The sequence below is a fragment of the Nicotiana tabacum genome, chromosome 10 (assembly GCF_000715075.1).
Source record: "Nicotiana tabacum cultivar K326 chromosome 10, ASM71507v2, whole genome shotgun sequence".
In the NCBI taxonomy this organism is placed as follows: Eukaryota; Viridiplantae; Streptophyta; class Magnoliopsida; order Solanales; family Solanaceae; genus Nicotiana; species Nicotiana tabacum.
The window spans coordinates 140,249,106-140,275,104 of record NC_134089.1 but is presented as its reverse complement, the minus strand read 5'-3'; the positions used below and the strand labels follow the sequence as shown (position 1 = coordinate 140,275,104).

Genomic DNA, 25,999 nt, shown 5'->3' with positions numbered 1-25,999 from the left:
AAATAATATTGGTTAATTTCAGCATGTAAATGGTTTAGGATTAAAATTAGATTGTTAATTTTTTTTTAATTTGACAAACTGAGAACATGTCTAGTGTAATGTAACTAGGTAGTAACATGTGAATAAGACGGCTCAGGTCTAGTTTTATGTCATACACATTGGGCCTGGGCCCGCATTGGCAACGGACTGTCCTGCTTGCATCATTTTCAGAATTTATGAATCATATTCGAAACCCAACTATAACAACTCAAGCATGTGAATAAATTAAGACCTTTTCTCTTTCATTTTATAGAGACATAATAGAAAAATGTAGTCATTGTAGGTTTATCCTTTCATAAAATGAGACGAGCCTCACCAAATAAAACAATGCAAATTGCGGGGCCCTCAATAACTGGTCACAATAAAATACTTAGAATTTGGGATGGACTGTTTAGTGAATTTCACTGCCTTCCCCAAAGACAATAAACGCGTTAGACTCTTTAGGTGCGACTTAATTAAATTACATTCTTAAACTCGGGTGCGCATTTATGTGACCCAAATTCAAATCTCAACGGAGTCGGAATGTATTAACAACCATGGGTGCATTGACTGTGACGTGGTTCGAGACGCATTTTCACGACGTTGTAATTCTATAAAAATGATAAATAATAAAAGCGGTTTAAACTTAATGAAAGCACATAAGTAATAACATGTATTAAATCAGATATCTAGCCATTATAATAATTTAAGCGACTGTGCTAGAACCACGGGATTCGAGGGTGCCTAACACCTTCCCTCGGGTCAACAGAATTCCTTACTTAGAATTTCTGGTTCGCAGACTTCATTTGGAAAGTCGAATATTTTCCTCGATTTGGGATTCAAGATAAACCGGTGACTTGGGACACCAAAAGTCAAACCTTTCCCAAGTGGCGACTCTGAATTAAATAAATAATCTCATTTCGAATATTGTCACTTAAATTAGAAAAACTCTCTCGCGCATCTTACCCTTCGGGGCGGGCGCGCAAAAAGGAGGTGTGACAATATTATTACAATTTGATGAATTATAGTGGCTTATGTTATTAGGAGTTAATATTAAAATATCAAGTTATGATTTTTGGATAGTGTATTATGTAGTTCATTGTAAAAATAATAATTTTGTGCCAAACTTATCTAAGTTCGGGACTATGATTTTTTATAAGGCAAAATACATAAGTTACCACTCGAACTATGGACCAAATCCCACTTACACACTTTTTGCGGAGGAAAATTACCTTACACACTCAACATTTCTAGAATGTAGCGTTTACACACTTTTTTTATGAAGTGACATGCGCGTGTAAGTGAGCGCGTTAAAGTTAAATAATTAGTCCAAATTTTATTTTTTCTTATTTTTCTTTTAAATAAAAAGAAGAAAAAAGTATCTAAACCCTTCCCTCTCCTTTTGTCCCTGCCGCAACCCTCCCCCTCCCTCCTTATCTTATCCAGATACCCCTTTGTTACACAAGTGACCCATTTAATTTTTTTTTTCTCTTTCTTGCTTGCTTTCACACACCTTCCACCATAGAAGAACGAATTTTCAAGCTTGATTTCTTCTTCTTCTTCTTCTTCATTTTTTTTGTTAAATCTGGGGTTGATTGGTATTTGTGGAAGGTGTCAAGGACATTATATTGGTCTATGGAGGAGGCAATATAGGCCGGTATTATCTTCTTGGTGCTTGGTATTATCTTCCTAAGCACCGGCGGCTTAAAGTTAAGTATTTTCGGCTTCAATTCCGACCAATTCGATTATTCCGATGAAAAGAAAGAGGACATGTGATAAAATTCTTCAACTAGTTCTCTTTCTTAATCGAAGTGTCACCCTAGTTTCTTCAGTGTTTATTGCTGCTGGGAGGAAGATGCATTTGAAATTACCATTAAAAATGAATGTTAGGAAGAAAACAAAGAGAGGGTTAGGGAAGATGATTGTTTTTTCGTTTTGTTTTAATGTAAATTGAGGTGTATTTTTTAAGTATAATTTTTTCCCCTTAGACATAACACGTGTCACACATTGATTGGAGTGTGTAATGCAATCTCTAAGAAGAAGTGGCTAATCCCAAAAGTGGTGTGTTATAGACACACTTTGGAAAGGCTGAATGTATAAGGTAATTTTCCTATGCAAAAACTGTGTAAAGGGTATTTGGTTCATAGTTCGAGTGGTAACTTATGTATTTTGCCTTTTTAATGATAATGAATAGCATCGATAAAGGTTATGCATATACAGGATTAGCAAGTTTGTTTGTTTGGTATTGTTGGGTATTTTTAATAGTCTTTAGAACTTATGGGTATAAGTCACATTTCATATTTTTTCTTTAAAAAAAGTAAAATATATTTTGAAAAATTGTGTCCAAACAGATTTTTATCTTCAAACCAAACTTTACCCAAATCAGATTTTTTAAAACAAATTTGAAAATCTATAGCCTAACGCTAGCTTAGTTTAGGCTGAGTAAATAGAAAAGTGTATGACACCAGATAGTTTAAATAGGTAACCGACAAAACATGATAATTTAGGGGGTTTCAGGATATTCACTTTTAATAAAATAAATAAAATGCTATAGTTTTTCTTTTCCAACTGTTTCCAAGGGCAAAATGTGAACTCCTTGAGTTATAGCCTGTTTGACCAAGTTTTTTTTTCCTGTTTGGCCAAGTTTTTTTTTTGGCCAAAAGTGCTTTTTTGACCAAAAATATTTTTGGCCAAAAATTAAGGTGTTTGACCAAGTTTTTAGAACGGAAAAAATGTTTTTGAGGAGAAGCAGAAACAGTTTTTGAGAAGCAGAAAAAGATAACTCTTCTCCAAAAATACTTTTCTGAGAAACACTTTTAAGAAAAATAATCTTAGAAGCAGTTTTTAACAATTTGACCAAACACTAATTACTGCTCAAAAGTACTTTTTAAATTAATTATCAAACACAAAACAATCGATTCTCACTATTTGAAAAAAATATTTTTTAAGATAAGCAGATTTTAGAAGTTTGACCAATCGGGCTATTAGTTCTCTTGATTGACTGTTGGAAAAAGACGTACACTAGGAAAATATTGGGACTTCTTTTTCAAATAATTAAAAATCAGTGTCCCTTCTTTGAATAAAAAGCGCACAGAATGACATTTCCAATAAAAAAGAGAGAACCACTTGTATAAATTATTCATTCTTACCCTCATACAGTTCTCTAATTTGCAACCAAGAGCCACTGTGTTTGTTTCTTTTTCACTTCCCAATAAAACAAAAGGAAATAAAACTCATTTTATTCTCCTTCCCTTCTTTTTGTTTCTTTTTCTTTTTATAAGTCTTTCTGCCTTTTCCAAATCCATACAAAGGAACTACCAACCAAACAAACCACAGTAACCAAATGATCATATTCCCACGTACCCACAATGGCACAATCTCCTCTTTCTCATTCTCATTTTCGCTTTTTTCCTCCTATAATAATAGGAGTAGTATTTCTTTTCAGTTTTAGTTGTTTGATGCAAAAGCAAAGCTAGTGTCACTCTCCAATGGGCCACAACTACAAATAAACGTTATCTTATAGTAGTAGTTGGCTTCTGCTGATGAATTATAAACTTTTCCTGATTTTTCTTTTTTACTCTTGTAGTGGGCACACTACTGCTTCGTTTTCATCAAAAACTCTGCAGATTGATAGCTTAATATCTATCAAACATCAATATCAACGTTATTGTGAGCATCTGAGAAAGCTGAACTGTTGTCAATAATCTTTCGACGTTTCAAGTTCTCTTGCCTGTTGCTGCTAGTGGCCATTGCATTAAGTACACCGCCACAGCTATCTTCTGATTTTGTAATTGGCTCGTTATCTGAACTCCAACTGCTCGACAACTGTAGGTCAAGTACGTTGACTGGCGTGCTTGTGCTTGACACTATGTCAAGAACTGATTCGTATCCTTCCTTTGCTATTTCTTGCATCACATTATAGCAACTTAACAAATCATCCTACACAAACCAGGGATTCACTTCATTATTGATCACATTAAAATGTACACGCATGCTATGGAAATTTATATAAGCTATCTACTTTGGCAGCGTAAATAATTTTTAACACTTAATTTAACCTGTAATAACATGTTATGTTTTTTTCACTTGATTACCGATCAATGCATAGAGATGTGTTTGTAATTTACTTTACAAGTGATCTGATTATGTTAGTAATATATCTACTAATAAAAAATAAAAATTAGCAACGACAAATTCTATAGCTAAACAGAAAAATCCATCGCTAATACTATTTAGCGACGAATTCCGATAGATTATTAAAAAATTCTGTTAGCTATGAATGATTTAATAACATATTAGTGATGAAGTTTGTAGCTAATTTCGATTTTTTTTGGGTAGTATTTTTTTACTATTAGTCCATAAAAACATAACACCGTGGTTGTTAGAGATTGAAACTATTGTGCACAACCAATGGTAAATAAAAATTAAAAAAAAAATTGCTATCAATATCAACTCACTAAAAACACTGATTAGAGGCAACTTTAATTTCTATAGTGAACATAGATGGATAACCCGTAAATGATTATATACAATTGGTAAAAATGCATTCACAGTGTAAAAGAATTTTAGAAAGGAGTATATATATATATATATATATATATATATATATATATATATATATATATATATATATATATATACAAAAGTTAAATCTGGAAATAAGTGCACCTGCATGTTATAGTTACAATTACTACTTCAGTGTCTTGCTATACTATGTGCGACATATTACAGCTACTCTGATCGATTTATCTGGTAGGAGACTAGGAGTATTAATTTGATGTAATTCATTACCTCATTATTCTTACAATAAATTATTAAATATTTGGTTAGGCCATCTAATACACCATAGGAGTAGCTATAAATTACAGAGCAATAACCTTAATTTTACTCATAAAGTATGAAGCTCTGCCGCTGGATTTTTCACGTACAATTCACTGATGTTAAAAACAACTACTTTTACCATTCATTAATTACATTAGACAATCATAAGGTTCTTTATTTATCAATTTATAGCTTGTTACCCTACCTCACCCATCCAATACTATTACTCCTATATTATAGTACAACCATAGCTTATTACTTATTAGAGGTGAAAAAGGATCGTGAACGTTGTTTTTTTAATATTTGGAAAGAACAAAATGCATGGAATCAATGTGCTTAAAAAATAAAGTGGCCTGATGCACAAAATATCTTGTATTTAAGCATGATTCGCATTAAACCATACCCCAAGGGATGTGATATAGATCGTCAGAGGCGAAACCAGGATTTCAAGTTTATGAGTTCGAGATTCTAATCGTTTAGTTATTGGGTTCTAAATTAATAACTTATACACATTTAATGGATTTTTTTAAAGATAAATATAGGGTTCGGATCAAAGCTACTGGGTTATTCGCTCCTTACACTCTAGCTTCGCCCCTATATACGGCCTACTCTAGTACAAGCATTAATTGCTGCTTCACGGCTCAAACCCATGACTTATACGTAATACGGAAATAACAAAATGCATGGAATCAATCAGCTTGCTAAAGAAGAAAAAAAACTGCAAACCAATAAAGAGAAGAAAAACGAAATTGAGCAAGATTATGAATTACCTTATGTACATGTGAACAGTTAAGGATTGCAGCTTTATAGCATGGGAATTGTAAAGGAAAAAGCTCGTGAGAAGCACAGAGAAGAGCTGAAGCTGAGATTAAAGATGGCTTGAACTGCAAAATCTTGATATCTAAGTGGAAAAACAAAAGAAATATTTTAGGTGATAATTCTTTACACATCAAAATATCCAGATTAATACTCTGCGATAACTTTGACTTACCATTTTGAGCTCTGAATATAATCTCAGTGGCTCTGGCTTTTAGAGCTTGCTGTAATGGTAAATCTTTGAATTTGAAAAAAGAGATGAAGAAATTAATGAAAGAGAAGGCAGTAATTGAGCGCATTCTCCATTTAAGTCCGCTAAGTATCAAAAACTCCATTCTCTTTATTGTCTCTATATCAAATATCATACCACCATCTTGCTGTAAACCACCAAAAAATAATGTAACATTAAGCAATTATATCGATCTTGGGTTTTTAACTAACATTCAAAAAGATGAAATAATTAATCAGTACCTGAATATCAGTTGCAGAGTACTCTGTTTTCCTCATTTTCAATGCTAAAGAGACACAAGAAACAGCAATCAGCCTCAACATCCATGGCTTCCCTTCCTACATTATCAAAACTTAATCATATTACATGATTCCAATCTTATCTCCCAATATATTATAACTCTTTTATATTAATTAAAGATAAATGGAACTATACCGATAGTGAATGGAAGGAGAGGAAGCGGTCAAGATAATTAATGGCAAGATACGAGAGAAATGGATCAAAGGGGTGAGACATTTGAAAGATTATAGAAATGGTTGCTTGACGAATGGAGCTATGAAAATCTGAGTGCTCTAGTTTTTGATGGTAAGTTTTAGAAGGCATATGATCAGTTTCAATGTTGAAAAGAGGAGAAATGATGTCTGCATTAGAGTCATGGCTAAGTGGCAATGGATTTTCAAGGTCAAACTCCATTGTTATTGTTCTTGAAGCTCTTTGTTTTAGCTTTTGGTTTTAGTTAGAGAGTGAGGAATAGGTATAAAGTGAAAGAGAATACGAAGCACATTGTTAAATGAAGAGGGAAAAAGTTTTTCGGAGTTTTGGGGGGGGAGGGGGGAAGTGTGGGGAGGAATTAATGATAAGAAGAAAAGGTGAGAGAGTTGTGTCTCGTTCTTTAAAAGAAGGCCGTAGGAGACTTCAACTTCACTCTCGTCTCCTCTTGTTTTCTTTTTATTTTGTATAAAAATAGTCATTGGTTGTTTTCACGATACAAACTTGTGAACTATATATTATACGAAGATAACTTTTTTTTTTGATTTTCCCCCTGATGTTCAATATCTACAATGGGAACCCAACTAAAATTTGTACCGAAAAATCCTAAATTGAGAGCGAGATAAAGTGTTTCCTAACAAAAGCGATTTCATTCCCAAGGGCTCGAACCCGAGAATTATAGCTAAGGACTAGGAAGTACTGGAAATCAGAGAAGATTAGAAGGCTTCAATCTCTGCAAAATGCTTCTAACAATGTCAGTCATCAACATTTCTCCGGTCAAAAGTAAAAAAATAATCATCAACATCTCTCTCTCTCTACTGACTATTTTTTCACATTTTAGCGGGGAAAGTATATTTAATATTTTAGTAGTTAGTTAACTAATCTTTTTTCCCTATCATGTTCGCTTATTCTTGTCCTATTTTCCTTTATGCCTTTAAATAATTTGATTGGTTTACACTTGCTCAAACTCGTCTGTCATCTTTTCTAACATGTGATCGTTACTCTAGTATGGTATTTGGATATATATTTGGTTGAATTTTTAAAAATAATTTTTTGAAGATGAAATAAAAGATATTTTATGAAAGTTAAAATTATATTTGGACATGCATTTTACTTAAAAAGAATTTAAAATTCTGTGAGTAGAAAAATTCAAAAGCTTCAAAAACTATTCTACAGTTGTTTTTGGGATTTGAAGACCTTGTTTTCAAAAAATGTCAATTGATTAAAATCTATAAACAAGCAAGATATTTGAAAATAAAATTTGAAAAAAAGCTCCCAAATTTTATTGCCAAACGGGAGCTAAGACTAAATGTCGTTACTTATAAATTTCAATGTGAGATGGATCAAGAAACAAATTTATGTTTTATGGTCAAGATTATCAACTAATACGCCCATTGTTAATTGGAATAGGTTTACCAATTTCAAGTTTTAACACTACCAAATCAGTTGAAATTGCGTTCGGGATAAAAAAAAAACCTTTGACAAATGTAGTGAGAACATATTCTGTACATATTGAAAAAATGACATTGTATAGCTGCTCTCAAAATAATAGTCGATATATATATATATGTAAATTTTACTTGCATATATAAATATTTTTATATGTTATATAAAAATATATATAAATTATATGCTATCAAATATAAATAATTTCCGGACCAAAATTGATCTTAGCCGTTACATATTTATATATACTAAATAAATGTCTTCTTTGCCATATCCCCCAGAATAGAGACAATAAGCAAGGTGAGGCTCATACCTTTATTCAAATAAAATCACTGGACATATTCAAAGGCAAGGACAAGTTTGAAATCCGCTTCTTCGAATAACACCATATAATTATTCCAAGACAAAAATGAATAAAATAAGCACTGCCACCATTCTTCCAAAGGAAAAACTCCAAAAAAGATATAGTACATTACAATGTAATTATTTATTTTGCCCCTAAGTCTTGGCAGAGTGACAGCTTGGTTTCGTGTCATTGAATGTATGTCCATCTTCCATACAACTAGAAAAAGATTATCAATGGGACAAAACATTAGCAACTTCTATGCAGTCATAGAGTTATTACACTATTAGTTTAATCCCCACTTAAACTAGCTTGAATTTTAACTTTTTCTTTCTATGGGGTTTAGTGGAAACAAAAGTCAATATGGGAAATGCCTTGAGTTTGAATCAAGTCATAGTAGGTTTTCCAAAATAAACCTTATCTAATTATCAAAACATAGAAACCAGGGATCCACTAGTCCACTACAAATTTTATAGGTAATCAATTCCGCAGACACTCGGACTTTTTCTTGTTGTTACGAAATTTATAAGAACTATACAACTCACAGTCCAAAATAATCAAACAATAACCTCTTCAATAATGTAGTAGTATCCTTTATTGATTTCAAGAGTGTAAAGTGTCTATAACAGAGAAGCGAGTTAATTTTATTTATGGTCATTGAACTTTTGTGTTTGTTATCCAAAAGTCATTTTTTTTGTTACGTGAAAATTATTCAACGTTGTGTCCATTACACAAAAGTTACTTTTCTTTCTTTTGTTACACAAAAATTATTTTACTTTGCTCTAGTTATCACAAAAATCACATTTTTACTTGTAAAGTCTATTGTGCCCTTGATATTATATAAACCTTCATATTTATGTAATACCTTCTATATTATATACTATATAATATATTTTTAACTATGTATTTTATTTATAAATAAAATAACTTAATATTATTTTATTTATTATTTTTATAATATATTCGTATATTTAATTTTTTCTTAATGTTAACTTTAAAAATATATTAGTAGCGTTATAAAATTTATCAGTAACTTTTATATATATTAGTTGAGAAATAAATCGGCAAGTACATTTTTGTGAGAAAATTCATAGGCAAACAAACAAGAAAATGAGGAAAAAATTAGATGTTACTATGAAGGAAAATCCCTAGGTACTACATGCGAATTTAGCTGGGGATATTTTCTTGGGTATTTACCAGGGCAATTGGTTATTTGGGAAATTATATTACTAGAAATTCGGGAAAAATCGTCCAAAAAAATTGATCAAAGTTGCTCGGTAATGGCCAATAACCGTCCAAAACGCGACCATTAACGTGTGGTCGGTATTTTGAAGGTCGGAAGGGCATATCGACCAAAGTTGGTCGGTAATTACAGACCACTTTTGGTCGGTCAATTAAATTAAAAAAAATGCTGAAAAAAGTTGTTTTATAACGCTATTAATATATCTTGAAAATTAACGTTAAGAAAAAATTAATATACGAATATATTATAAAAATAATAATATTATCTATAAATAAGATATATAGTTAAAATTATATTATATAGTATATAATATAGAAGGTAATACATAAATATGAATGTTTATATAATATGAAGGCATAATAGACTTTTAAGTAAAAATGTGACTTTTGTGATAACTAGAGTAAAGTAAAATAATTTTTGTGTAACAAAAGAAAGAAAATTGATTTTTGTGTAATGAACACAAAGTTGAATGATTTATACATAACAAAAAAATAAGAAAGTGATTTTTGGGTAACAAACACAAAAGCTAATGACCATGCATAAAATTATTTCCGGAGTAGCTATATTATATATAAGCTCACTGGAAGAGATAGAAAATTGATGACGGTACTCCATATATATAAGCTATATATAATTTGTTTCCTGTTATACCAAGATCTGGGACCAATTTCAGACATTGTTCCACCTATTGTCCATGGGATATAATTATGTACATGCAAATTTCTTTTACGTTTGACAGCTATTGTGTCCACAATATTAATGGTAATTCTTTATTCTTGGAAATTTTTTTGCACACACACATAGTTGAATGTATAATTAAATTAATGCCACAATTGACCAAGACTGTCCTGTGTGTAGAAAATGAGCTCTTTTCATTTCCTTTATCCCAATCTCCAATATTAGATTAATTGGAAAGTGTTTTTTTAGATTACCCTTCTCAGATTTCACATGTTGGATCAAATTGGGTTTGTTGTTGTTGTTTTTTAGGCTTATTATTATTATTATGAATAGAATTTAGAATAGTCAATTAGAGTAACCATTGTTTTTACCGGACATTACTTTTGGTGTGCTCCAAATAAGGACCCTAGTTTGACATGCTTCACAAAAGCTGCTTCCAGTTGTGAAAAACCTAAGCATAAGGGTATGGTCCCTTTTGCAAATAAGTGATGGCAATAGTAATGCAGTTCTTGTACCAAAGGATAAAGTTAATGGGAACGCAGGCAAGGAACTCTCACTTTTGAAACCGAACAGTAAAGTGTTGGGTTATTTTTTAAATAATCAGGCTCCCACTTCCTGTGAAAGTAATAGAACCTACTTTTGACATAATTCACCAATCTATCGAATATTTTAACAGAAGGCATTCTTGGTTGTAACATAGATGGAGGCCGTTTAGACTTTAGAAGGGAAAAGGAGAAATATGAGGTTGGGCTAAAACGATCCAATAATACTTTTAATATGGTGTAATATTATTTTCTTTTTGTTAAGCTTGTATGTTTTTTTTTAAAAGGTCACACACCATTAAGAGATACTTCCATCTTATATGTATACTATCAATTTTTTTAGTTATTACTGTGAAACTTTGTTCGCAAACCCAACGTAATATGAACATAAAAATCAGTTCTTTCTATAAATTGTAAAAAGGTTGATGTAGCAATCACTGAGTAATGGGCTCAAGTCTCTCTCGTGTAACATTGAAGTGACAGGATGTAGATGTTAGTCACGTCATTATGTTTTTTTGACTTGGTCAAAGTAATTTATAAGATAAAAATAATATGTAATGGGTATGGATATAACAAATTTTTACCCTACCAATGTTTTTTAATCTAGTCTAACACGTAACTTGTCCAATTTTTTACTCCTTATTAATCAAATTTCGTTGTTGCCGGTTCAAGTGGAAATATAAGAAGTGATAAGAAATGTATTTGTACCTCACTGAAACATTGTGTACAACGAATAATTACCTATATGAAGTTTCGTTATGAATGATTACCAATATTATCTTCTAACTAATCTGATTGTAAAGAAAAAAATTGCTATACATTATCAGTATATAAGTTAAACTTAAATATTTTTATGTCCATATATTAGTAAATAGAGAAAAGCCTTCTTTTTTCTATAGTACTTGTCAAATGCCTCTTATAATGCTGAAACCAAAAAAACAAAAATTGGAAAAATGCACCACATGTTACCCACGTAACAGCCCTGTCACTTACTTCAAAATCATTTCGTTTTAGTTGACCGAATTACCGCTTTTAGATGTAAAAAGTCAAGTTTTAGCATCTTCCACTATTTTCTTTTTAGGACACTTCTTGTTGCTCGTTTCTTCGCTCTAGACTTTTCGTTTATTTTGTTATTCATTTGTATTTTTATTTTCTGATGGGTGATGATGGCTGTTGAAGTAGTTAGATTCTGTAAAAAGGATTTAAAAAGGAGAAAAATTAACATTGATTGATTAGTTTTTCAACTTTAGGAGGGAATTGTCTTGTAGTAGTAATTTTTTATGGTAAATAATTAGTCTTTTTGAGTAGTTCTCCTTTTGTGAAAGCGGGAACAAACTATTGTAGCAACAACACAAGGTTGTCTAAAAGTAAACTAATTTTCCTGGTAACGTTACAAGATACCCCTGGCGCAATACTTAAAATTAAAAATTGGATTTAAGTTACAATATAAATATATTTTACAGCATATAGTTTAACTTAGTATAGCAGGTTATAATTTTTATCAGATTATCAATCACTAATGTTTATCATAAATATTAATATTTCCTCCGTTTCAATTTAAAGGACACACTTTCTTTATTAATCCGTTCCAAAATGAATAACACATTTCTATATTTGAAAACAATCAACTCTAAACTTTTTATTTTACTCACTTTACTCTTAATAAGAAGCTTTTATAGTCACACAAATGGCATGGCCCCACAAAGATGTATACAGGTGAAACCGAGCTTGTTGAACACCTCGGTTTCCTGGTGATTAGGCAAACGGAGCAGGGACGTGATAATAAGGAATCGGAATCAGGACGAGGAGCCTCTCGTATCGGGGTTCGAGCAATACACCTGCCCTCGGAGGCATTGAGACCACGTCCTCCAGGTCCGGCTTGAGTCCCATGACTTCGGAGAGCATTACCATACAACCTCACACGACTAACAAAGGGCCGTGATAGACGTGCCCAGTCGGATGTCACAGCGTAAATCTCGATCCGTATCAGCGATAGATCAGTGATTAGCGAAAAGAAAGATTTTTTACTCCTTTTTACAATTGTACTTAGGGTAAAATTCTCCTACTATATAAAAGGGAAACTAACTATTCATTAGACACATTATAACATGCTTACCAAGGCAATATACTTCTGTTCTTTCTAAAGATTATTGGCCGTTTTTGTTTTTGTTCATAAAGGTCATAATTGCAAGCTTGGAACCAAAGGCGGGTCCCTTATTAAGCCTTTAACCGAGCTCGGACTCACTCCTATAATTGGTTTGGTCATTTATTACGTCTTTTATTTGCTTAATCTAACGACATTGATCAGTTATATTGAATTAGATCACATATCCTTAAAACCGCGTATAAATTCAATTATTATCCATTTTTAAGGGTAAACTAAAGTTTTTGCTCCTTAAGCTTTTAGCACCACATATTTCAAAAGTCTTTTTTGTGCCAAGTCAAACTAGCTAATCTAACTTGAAACAGAGAGAGTATAAATTTGCAACGATTTTTGACATTATTATTGTATTGGAAGTTAGAGGATTAGAAGTTAGATTAGGAGTTAGTTGTAATTGGAACCCAGATGTAATTACTAGGAGTTAGGGGGCTCTTTTATTATTTAGCTTTCACAATTAGTTGTATATAACTAATTCAGTTGGTACAGTAAATGCAGTTGGAAAATTTCCCAAATTCCCTCTTCTTCTTCCTCATGTGTGCAGAGCTCTCTAATGGCAATTTCTAACATGGTATCAGAGCCATAGAGATTGATCCGTGAGATTGTGGAATCTCTTCAACTAATCGACAGCTTGATCCTATTCATCTTCTCGTTTTTCGTTTCTAAATCAATTTCTAGTCTGTGATATTCTGCATGAGCATCAATGGCAGCAGAAACACCAGTGAAAATCGACCACACTCATCCACTATTTCTCCAACCTTCAGATACGCCTGGATTGGTTCTAATTCCGATTCAGCTCACAGGATCAGGAGTAGATCGATGCGCCTTGCTCTCAAGGCCAAGCGAAAGTTAGGGTTTGTAACAGGAGCATGTGCGAAAGAGTCATTCGAGAAAAATCTTCATGAGGAATGGGAGACTTGCAATGTGATAGTGCACAATTGGATTATGAACTCTATTTCGAAAGATCTGCTTAGTGGTATCATTTATGCATCAGATACACATGCAGTTTGGGAAGATCTATAGGAGCGATTTGATAAAGTAAATCGAGTTTGAATTTTTCAATTACACAGATCGATTTCGAGGCTATCTCAAGGAGTAGATTCTGTGGCTATATATTTCACCAAATTGAAGGAGCTGTGGGCTGAGTATGATGTTTTGGTGCCATATTCGGACTGTGGTTGTCCAAAATCTAAAGAACACATGACTTTTTTACAGCAACAAAGACTTATGTAGTTCTTAGATGGACTGAATGATACATATGACCAAGCTCATAGACAAATTTTAATGAAGACAACTGAACCCACGCTTAATTAGGCATATGCACTCATAACACAAGATGAGAGTCAGCAATGTACATGAGGTGGAGTTCTAGGTCACAAATCAGATCCCTTAGCCATGCAAGCAGGCAGAGGTCAAGGATTTCGTGGAAGGAAACGGTTTCTGCAGTGTAAACATTGTCATATGAGAGGACACACAAATGAAAACTGTTATAAAATAGTAAGATACCCTGAAGATTTCAGAAGGAGGAAAACATTCCCTCATAAGGGGATTCTAACAACTGCAAATCATGTGTAAGGTTCTGTGAATCATGAAGAAGGAAATATGGCTCAGAGTTCACAGGGAATATCAGCCACATCACAAGCTAGAGAAGGAGATCACTTCTTTATAGAAGCACAGTATCAGCAGATTCTAGGTTTGTTGAGAGACTCACCACCAAATGACTTGAAGGCACAGAATCAGGCAACAACTGCAGGTATAATCATTGCATTATCGTCTAGTGTACATATCCCAAACAAAAGGAATGATGATTAGATTGTAGACTCAGGAGCAACACATCACATCTCATCTACCTTAGATTTAATGAATGATGTAAGAAGAGTAGATGACAGCATACAAGATAAAGTGACACTACCAAATGGTGTCACTACAAATATTCAACATGTGGGGAGTTCATATTTGTCAGATGTTGATAAGCTAGAGAATGTGCTACATGTCCCTGACTTTAAGTTTAATCTAATGTCAGTGTCCAAGCTAACTAGAGATCTAAAATGTGCTGCCACATTTCTACCCACACTGTGTGTGTTTCAGTACCTTTACAATGGCAGGGTGAAGGTGACTGGTAAAGAGAATGAAGGTTTGTACATACTAAAAGGAAGAAGAATCAGACTTTTAGCAGCAAATGTGAATGTAGGAGGTTCAAGTGCTGAAACAGCTTACTTGTGGTATGAGAGATTGGTCATGCTTCTGTTCCTGTAATGCAGCATGTTTTTTTGCATAATAAAGTAGATAATAATATGCAGAATAAATGTACTGTTTGCCCTCTAGCTAAACTATCAAGATTGAGCTTTCCTAACAATGAGAAAAGGAGTGCTAGAGTTTTTAATTTAGTTCACATGGATGTATGGGGACCATATAAGAAGAGTGCTCATGATAGAAAACATTAATTTTTTTTTACAGTTGTAGATGATTTCTCTAGAGCTACTTGGATTTTCTTGATGCAGTATAAAAGCGAAGCTATTATTTTTCTGAAGCAATTCATTTCCATGGTCAAGACACAATTTGATACTTGTGTTAAGGTTGTGAGATCAGACAATTGTAAGGAGTTTTTCAATACACAGTGGAATGAATTCTTGCTATCTCAGGGAATCATTCACCAAAGTAGTTGTGTATATACACCCTAGCAGAATGGAATAGTTGAAAGAAAACATAGACATATACTGAATACTGCCAGGGCATTGAAGTTTCAAAGTCATGTTCCAGATATGTTTTGGGGGGAATGTGTACAAATTGCTGTTTACTTGATTAATAGACTGCCTACTAGGATACTAAATAGTAAAAGCCCTTACGGAATGATGTATGGTAGAGAGCCCTCAATAGCACATTTAAGGATTTTTGGGTGCTTATGCTATGCCACAAATCTGACCCTAGATGACAAATTTGGTGCAAGGGCTAGACAGGCTGTTCATATGGGGTATTCAACTACACAAAAGGGCTACAGATTATATGATTTAACTATTGGAACTTTTTTCATTAACAAGGATGTATCATTTAGGGAGAGAGAGTTTCCGTTTAGGAAAATGACACAGCACCCATTTATAACTAATAATTTTGGTTCTAGTTTCTTGGAGACAATTGATGTGCAGGGTCAACTAGATGGATTATCAGCAGGTTCATTTCAGGTACCTCCTGCTGCAGACATAGACACCCGTTCACTAGCAGAGGTTGGGAATATTGGAATGGGTACTAAAACATCAACAATAGAAGATCTAGAAGGTACTGAAACATTAATAGCAGAAGATCTAGAAGGACCATCAGTATCAAATGAAAATCATGATGCTATTGTACTGGAGAGTGTTGAAGATACAACTGCTGGTTCACTTACTCAAGATGGTGTCAATGAAGATATTCAACATGGGGAAGACACACTTAGGACTCAACCTGTTTCTAATGCACCAGCACCAACTAGACAATCTCTAAGAACAAAGAATCCACCTATATGGCAAAGAGACTATGTGTTGCAGACACAGAAGCCCTCACAATGCAATTATCCAATCTCAAACTTCCTATACTATGAGAAGATGTCATCAAAATATAGAAACTATATTTCAGTTTTTTCAGTCTTGAAGAAGCCTTGTAACTTCAAGGAAGCTGTAGAAGATGAGAGAGGGATCACGGCCATGAAGCAGGAGATACAAGCACTAGAAGATAATAAGACTTGGGAGGTTGTTGACTTTCCACCAGGTAAAACCCCCATTGGATCCAAGTGGGTGTACAAAATAAAGTACCAAGAAAATGGAGAAGTTGAAAGATTCAAGGCACGACTAGTGGCAAAAGGATACAATCAACAAGAGGTATTAGACTATCATAAGATATTTTCACCAGTTGCAAAGACGGTAACTGTTAGGTCTGTGATAGCTCTTGCAGCTGCAAAGGATTGGTCCCTATACCAAATGTATGTATTTAATGCTTTTCTTCAAGGATATTTGTTTGAAGAAGTCAGTATGGATTTACCACAGGGTTTTTAAAGGCAGGGGGAGCAGAAGGTGTGCAAGCTAAATAAGTCCCTATATGGTCTCAAGCAAACATCTAGGCAATGGAATTTGAAACTCACAGAAGCATTGGTGGGAGCAGGCTTTGTACAAAGCACTCATGACTATTCTATGTTCACTAAGAGGTCAGGCAAGGATATTGTTATCATCCTTATCTATGTTGATGATTTGCTGTTGACTGGAAGCAATAAGGATCTAATTGATGAAGCTAAAGCAGCTTTGCATCAGCAATTCAAACTAAAGGACCTAGGAGAACTGAGGTATTTCTTAGGGATTGAGGTGTTGAGATCTAATCATGGAATATTACTTAATCAAAGGAAATACAGTTTGGAGCTGATTTCTGAATTGGGCTTAAGTGGTGCCAAGCCAGCTTTAACACCACTTGAAATCAATCAAAATCTTACAAGTGTGGAATATGACAGAGCTATTGGGATACAGGATAAAGATCCCTTGGCAGATGCAAACAAGTATCAAAAACTGATAGGGAAATTACTCTACCTGACAGTTAGTCGACCAGATATTAGCTTGTTCCAAACCTTGAGTCAATTTATGCAACTACCTAAGAAGTCACACATGGAGGCTGCTTTTAGAGTAGTGAGATATCTGAAAGCTACATCAGGAATGGGAGTTCTATTGAAGCGAGGGAATGTAGATACATTGACAGCTTTATGTGATTCCGACTGGGCAGCTTGCCCAATGATACGAAGGTCTGTTAGTGGATATGCAGTCAAACTTGGTGATTCATTAATTTCATGGAAGTCTAAGAAGCAACACACTATTTCACGAAGCAGTGCTGAAGCAGAATATCGTAGCATGGCATCGACAGTCTCAGAAATAGTGTGGCTGGTGGGGCTATTTTCAGAGTTGGGAGTGCAGGTCCTTAAGCCTGTTACACTATTCCGTGACAACAAAGCAGCAATACAAATAGCTGCGAATTCTATTTTTCATGAACGTACAAAACACATCGAGATAGATTGTCATTTTATTTGTGAAGGTATCAAGGATGGCACCTTGGTCACACAATAAGTTTCTACAAAGGACCAACGCGTACATATTTCAAAAGTCTTTTTTGTGCCAAGTCAAACTAGCTAATCTAACTTGAAACAGAGAGAGTATAAATTTGCAACGATTTTTGACATTATTATTGTATTGGAAGTTAGAGGATTAGAAGTTAGATTAGGAGTTAGTTGTAATTGGGACCCAAATGTAATTACTAGGAGTTAGGGGGAGTCTTTTATTATTTAGCTTTCACAATTAATTGTATATAATTAATTCAGTTGGTACAGTAATTGCAGTTGGAAAATTTCCCAAATTCCCTCTTCTTCATCCTCACATGTGCAGAGCTCACTAATGGCGATTTCTAACAGTATAGAATTTGAATTCATTAGAAAATAGCAAATGAGAAAAGAGAATAGAACAGTAAAATGAATGGGATTTATAGGTTGCCTAAAAGGGTGAATTGTACTTGTCAGTTACAAGCACTGTCCTCATCGGATTCTATAGAGAAAGACTCGGATTTTTTGAGTAACTAGGAATAGATTAGAAGGTCACGTTGTAACTATTTATGCAAACATGACATTAAAATATGCAAAACACGAAGAGACACAAAAAAAGAGTGATAGGGTAATGTGAACAAGCCAAGCAACTTTAAAGTTTTGATGGCTTCGAAATGCCTTTGAAGAACGTTCCTTTTTTCTTTAATGGATACTTCAAGCTTAGATTGCCCATCTCGTACGTTTTCTCTGTTCATATATATGTATTATATAGTATGGAGAATCATGTTGTTGTTATAAAATAAAATAATGCAGTAAAATGTAAATAAGAAGAGATAGAAAGAAGGGAAAAGTGTTTTCTTCTTTCACTTTGGTGTATTTTTCCATTGCAATTACATGACCTTTTATAGGCATACAAAATAAAGATGATGGACATAAAGTAGGAGATTTAATCTTTAAGTTATTCACAACATGGACATCCAATGTAGCATCCAATGTACAAACTATTCATAACACTCCCCTTTGGATGTCCATATAAGATAATGTGCCTCATTAAGAACTTACAAAAAAAAATATTGGGATGTACGTAGTTATTTATAATATGCATTGCTTGCTGCCTCATTAAAAACCTTACCAGGAAAACCCAGTGGGACAAAAGCTTGGTTAAGGAAAAGAGTACAGCGTGTAGTTACTCCCCCTGATGAAAAATCACTTAATGTCTCGAAGACGACGCATTCCAATCTTATATATCAGCTTTTCAAATATTGAGGTTGGTAATGCCTTAGTGAACAGATCAACCAAATTATCACTTGAACGAACTTGTTGTACATCTATTTCACCATTCTTCTGAAGATCATGAGTGAAATTTTTTTTCGGTGAAATGTGTTTTGTTCTATTTCCTTTGATATATCCTCTTTTCAATTGAGCTATGCATGCAGCATTGTCTTTATACAATATTGTTGGAATATTCTCTTTCGAAGAAAGACCACATGTTTGCTGAATGTGTTGAGTTATAGATCTCAACCAAACGCATTCTCAACTTGCTTCGTGAATGGCTATTATCTCTGCATGATTTGAAGAAGTAGAAACCATAGTTTGTTTTGTCGAATGCCATGATATGGTTGTACCTCCACTTGTAAATAAATAGCTTGTCTAAGATCGACCTTTGTATGGATCAGACAAATATCCTGCATCTACATAACCAATCAATGATGGCTTGGATTCATTTGAATAAAATAAACACATATCAATGGTCCCTTGGAGGTATCTGAATATATGTTTAATATCATTCCAGTGTCTTTGTGTTGGCGAAGAACTAAATCTTGCCAATAAGCTTACTGAGAAAGCTATATCTGGTCGAAAATTATTGGCAAGATACATTAATGCCCCAATTGCACTAAGATATGGTACTTCGGTACCAAGAAGCTCTTCATCATTTTCATGAGGTCGGAGTGGATCTTTCTTTATATCAAGTGATCTCACAACCATCAGGGTACTCAATGGATGTGTTTTATCCATATAGAATCGCTTTAAAATTTTTTCGGTGTATGTTGATTGATGGACAAATATTCCATCTTTCATATACTCAATTTGTAGACCAAGACAAAATTTTGTCTTTCCAAGATCTTTCATTTCAAATTCTTTCTTCAAACAGTCTACTGTTTTTGGAAGCTCCCCAGGAGTTCCAATGATATTTAAATCATCAACATATACAGTGATTATAACAAATTCAGATCCAGACCTTTTTATAAAGACACAAGGACAAATTGGATCATTCTTGTACCCTTCTTTCAACAGGTATTCACTCAGGTGATTGTACCACATGCGACCTGATTGTTTCAATCCGTATAAAGATTTCTGAAACTTTATTGAACAAATTTCTCGAAAACTTTTATATGCTTCTGACACTTTAAATCCTTCAGGTACTTTCATAAAAATTTTGTTGTCTAATGATCCATACAAATAGGCTGTAACAACATCCATTAGATGCATATCAAGTTTTTCTTGCACTGCCATATTTATGAGATACCTGAAGGTGATAGCATCCACTACAGGAGAATATGTCTCTATATAATCAGTTCCAGGCCTTTGGGAAAACCCTTGTGCCACAAGTCGCGCTTTATATCTAACGACTTCATTTTTATCATTTCGTTTTCACACAAAAACCTATTTATACCCTACTGGCTTTATGCCTTCAGGTGTTCGAACTATGGGTCCGAAGACTTCACGTTTTCCAAGTAAAGTTAACTCTGCCTGGATAGCTTCTTTCCATTTTGGCCAGTCATTTCTCTGTCTATATTCATTGACAGATTTTGGTTCAAGATCCTCATCTTGTTGCATTATTTCAACAGCAACATTATAAGCAAAAATGTTATCGATAACAATATTATTTCGGTTCCATCTTTTCCTGGTTGAGGAGTAACTTATTGATATCTCTTCATTCTCATTATTTTCAGGTACCTGGACCTCCCCTAAGGTCTTATCATTTGTTACGTCTTGAGGCTCTTCTTGAGCCACTACCTCTGTGTTATGTTCACTTTGATCACTTGCTCCTTTTCTTCTTCGAGGATTTTTATCTTTAGAATTGATTAATCTACCACGTTTCAAGCATGGCTTAGACTCATTTGCTTTAATTAATTGTCCTGCCGGGATATCAACTCGAATTGGAGCATTAGCAGCTAGAATATGTGACTTAGTCACCCTTGATAGGTCAGTGAATGCATCTGGCAATTGATTTGTAATATTTTGTAAATGAATAATCTTTTGAACCTCTTGTTCACATTGATTTGTTCGAGGATCTAAATGAGACAGTGATAATGCATTCCAATCTATCTTTTTTTTAGCTGCTTATTTTCTCCCCCTAATGTTGGATATACTGATTCATCAAAATGGAGATCAGAAAATCTTGCCGTAAATAAATCTCCAGTCATCGGCTCTAGATATTTTATAATAGAAGAAGATTCATATCCAACACATATCCCCAACCTTCTTTGAGGACCCATTTTGTGCGTTATGGTGGAGCAATTGGAACATATATCGCACAACCAAAGATCCTAAGATGAGAAATATTTGGCTCCTAACCAAAAGCCAATTGCAATGGGGAGACTTTATGATAACTTGTGGGCCTTATCCGTACAGGTGCTGCTGCGTGCAAAATAGCATGAACCCATACTGAAATGGAAAATTTTGTTCTCATAAACATTGGTCTAGCAATTAATTGGAGGTGTTTGATCAATGATTCTGCTAGTCCATTTTGTGTATGAACATGAGCAACCGAATGCTCAATTATTATCCCAGTTGAAATACAATAATCATTAACGGCTTGGGATGTAAATTCACCAGCATTATCAAGATGAATTGTCTTAATTGCATAATCTGGAAATTGTGCTCTTAGCTTTATTATTTGAGCCACCAATCTCGCAAATGCAATATTGCGAGTTGATAGTAAGCACACGTGTGACCATCTTGTAGATGCATCTACCAAAACCATATAATATTTGAATGGTCCACATGGAGGGTGAATGGGCCCACATATATCACCCTGTATACGTTCCAAAAATGTAGGGGATTCCATCCTAACTTTAATAGTTGATGGTCTAATAATTAATTTTCCTTGAGAACATGCAACACAAGAGAATTTCTTAAATTGAAGAATCTTCTGATTCTTCATTGCATGTCCATGTGAATTCTCAATTATTTTACGCATCAAATTAGAACCTGGATGGCCCAACCGGTCATGCCAAATAATAAAATTATCTTGATTAGTAAATTTCTTGTTTACTATGGCATGTGTTTCAATCCTGCTAATACTTGTGTAGTATTAGCCGAAGAAAAGAGCAGGTAACATTTCAAGCACATATTTCTTACCGGACATTATTGTAGTAATATAAAGATATTCAATCTTTTCATCATTTGTAGTCTCAATATGATAGCCATTTTGGCGAATATATTTGAAACTTAATAAGTTTCTTTGAGATTTACTACAATATAGTGCTTCATCAATAACCAAATTTGTTCCTCCTAGTAGTAATAAATTGGCTCTTCCAGAACCTTCAATTAATCTTGTACTACCGGATATTGTATTAACATTCGCTTCTTTCATTACCAAATAAGAGAAATATCTCTTAGCTTTTAAAATAGTGTGTGTTGTAGCACTATCCAGAAGACATATATCATCTTTATTAATCTTGAGTCCAATTGAAGACTGGAGAATTTTCATATTCTTCATAAAAAAAGACAAATAATACATCATAAGAAATATGAAAGACAAGCAGAAAAAAACATTAAGAAATACATTAGGAATGTAGAAACTAGCAACATACGATGCATTAGGAAAATACACTCAAGAAAAATAAACTAGTTGCAAACATAAAAATAACAACTTTTATAGCTTCATTCCCCAGTAAGATGATTAGTTCTTCAGTCAATATTCTCAAAGAAGTCTCCAACTTCTAAATGAGTAATATTTGTTAGTCCTTCAAAATCATCATCTTTATATGCAAGATGTGCCTTAGAATCATATTTGTTTGAGGGATCTGCTTCATCATCATTATTTTGAAAAGTCGAGTGTGCCTCCACATTATTTTCTTTTTTCCTGAGGGAGGCTTGATAAAGTTTGACAAAATGTTCTGGCGTACGACAAATGCGTGCCCAATGACCTCTCATACCACATCGGTGACACATACTAGTTTTACCTTTTGAATGATTAATTTGAGAACCCTTATTGTTCTCCAATTTATTTCCACCATAATGACGATAATTGTTTCGCCCCCTGCCACGTCCACGTTTACGACCATGTCCACGACCACGGTAATTATTTTATTTTCTTTCAAACTTATCATATGCTGCTACAATATTCACTTCTGGAAATGGAGCTGACCCAGTGGGACGAGCTTTATGATTTTTCATTAATAGAGTCTTATTCTGCTCTGCCATAAGTAGGCATGTGATTAACTCAGAATATTTCTTAAAACCTTTTTCACGGTATTGTTGTTGTAGCACCACATTTGAAGCGTGAAAAGTAGAAAATATTTTTTCCAATAAGTCCTCATCTATGATAGTGTCTGCACATAATTTTAATAGAGAACTTACTTTAAAGATAGCGGAATTATACTCACTTACGGTTTTAAAATCTTGCAACCTTAAATGTATCCACTCATACCGAGCTTTCGGTAATACCGTAAGTTTTAGGTGGTCATACCGATCCTTTAAATTAATCCATAATTCAAGTGGATCTTTTACGGTTAAATATTCAAATTTTAACCCTTCATATAGATGATGACGAAGGAAAATTATGGCCTTCGCTTTATCCTGATTTGATGCTTCATTTCCTTGTATAATAGTATTTTCAAGACCTTTAGCGTCAAGGTGAATTTCAACATCAAGGATCCATGATAAATAGTTCCTCCCGGTGTTGTCAAGTGCCACAAATTCAAGTTTTGATAAATTTGACATAGTGAAAACTATCATAAAAGATGAATAAGTTAGAGAAATCATTATTAGAGAAATCATTATAATAATAAACAATTAATGAAAACAAAACGATTAAGGTAAAAGAAATGAAAATAGAGCTATATCATGTTAACAATCTACTATTTCATTTTATTCTTGCCATAAAGTAGAAATTACATACTTGTTTCATTTCACTTTATATTATTGATATATATATGTGTTAATAGAATTGAACGGGACTAACATTATTTATATGTTCCAATAAATATAAAGTAATTAAACTATAAAATTATTGCTTGTCAATTCATTTCTCACAGTTCTTCAAAATGCCTTAAAGATATGTTTTGATCCACGGAGTCCATGAATATTATAAGTCTGACATTAGTGCATAGCTAGTTTGATGACTTTGAGGTCCTCTAAGAGTTGAGCACGGAAGAAAATAGTTATTTTATCACTGCAATGTACTTAAACTATTTAAGATGCCCAAGCGCACAAGTAATCTGCAAACAGTGAGCATATGATATGTACTGCCATAAATAAAATGATTATAATGATATATATCTTAATAAAATATTGCTCAACTTAGCAGGAGTTAAGAATAAAATTAGAGCTTCGTGCTGATAACGTGTTATAAAATAAAAACAATGCAGTAAAATGTAAATAAGAAGAGATAGAAAGAAGGGAGAAGTGTTTTCTTCTTTCACTTTGGTATATCTTTCCATTGCAATTACATGACCTTTTATAGGCATAAAAAGTAAAGATGATGGACATAAAGTAGGAGATTTAATCTTTAAGTTATTCATAACATGTACATCCAATATAACATCCAATGACATCCAATGTACAAACTATTCATAACAGTTGTAATGTTTTATCAGTCCTTTTATTTTAGCCTTTTTGACAAAGCAAAAGGATTCTCTACCCATGCATGGATCCAAGAGAAAGCTAAAAAGAGACCAAACCGCCTTCTACGGTGTAATGGTCGTATAGTCTATGTTTTTGTGTTAATAATATTAGCTTTAAATAAAAGGCTATATGAGAAAAATATAAGGGGTTTGGCAGAAGCCCATCGGAGGGAAAGCGTGCACGCTAGGAATGATGGTGTTTAAAGATCTTGCAGATTATTTTCAATTAGTGTATATAATTGATATATGGCTCCCAAAATTCAAAAATATTAAATAAGACACCAATTATTTTGACCAATAGAAGAACATCTTGCGAGTTTTAAAAGTTTTAGTGGCCTACCTTAGCGTTTATAGAGTTTGAATTTCATAAGTTCCCTAAATTTTAGCGATATCATGTTTTAGGAACTTAATTTAATTTTTGTAAATAATTTAATAAATTTCTTAATACATATATAAGATTTGTACTAAAGCCAGAGGCAGAGCTAATGCGTGGTGGTTATACGTTCGTCCAAATTTAATAATTTTTGCTTAGACCATATATTTATATTAAAAAATCTATTTGTATATAAATATTTAATTGTGAACCCAATAAATAAAAAAAGCTATGAACTCGATGGTAAATTTCACATTCATAAACTTTAATTTCTGGCTCGGCATCTGACTAATACTACTAAATTCACTGGCACTGGTAGGTTCCCTCCGAGTTTCGCCCCTGCTTTGGAGAGGGGAGGAAGGGAAGGGATTTAGAGACAAATGATGAGTGCGTAATTCACGCCATTCCCCCATGCAGAGATAACACCATCATTGTAGTTTCAGTAAGTATGTGGGGAAATGAGGAGCCTGGGCCACTGGCCCTCCTACTTATTCCTCTTTCTTTCACTTGGGACAAATCTACAATCCTAATATTTATGTCATTTGGAACTCATTGCTAGTAGCCAGTGTAGTCGACCCCGCAAGCTTATATTGTCGAGGGTAGACCTAGCCTGTGTTCACATCTTTCCATTAATATTTACCACCTTTAGGAACCCTCTTTATAATATTCACCTTCCAATATTATTTCTCTTACCTATACATAGTACTTTAAGTTTGGAAAAGAAAAAAAACGTGTTTACATTAGATTAATAGCACATATTACATGTGTTTACATAAAAATTTCTTACACTTATCATAGTTGATAATATTCTCACCTAACTTGATCATTAACCATAGTAAATTAAATTATCTTGGTATACAATTGCAATGTGTTATTGCTAATTGCATTTGTCATAGCTGTTAATATTGTTTATAAATTTCGTATTACAACAACATTTTTGTTCCA

The 25,999-nt window shown here is 33.5% G+C and overlaps 1 protein-coding gene across 1 annotated transcript; it reads right to left on the bottom strand.

Moving 5' to 3' along the window:
* Positions 1-3,119: 3,119 nt before the first annotated feature.
* On the bottom strand, positions 3,120-6,706 carry LOC107774274 (putative cyclin-D6-1). The gene is made up of 5 exons (XM_016593767.2): positions 6,320-6,706; positions 6,127-6,222; positions 5,831-6,032; positions 5,610-5,740; positions 3,120-3,957 (listed from the first exon to the last, which is right to left on the bottom strand). Exons 1-5 carry the CDS (start codon positions 6,575-6,577, stop codon positions 3,664-3,666), a joined length of 981 nt encoding a protein of 326 aa, XP_016449253.1. The 5' UTR covers positions 6,578-6,706; the 3' UTR covers positions 3,120-3,663.
* Between the last annotated feature and the right edge of the window lie 19,293 nt (positions 6,707-25,999).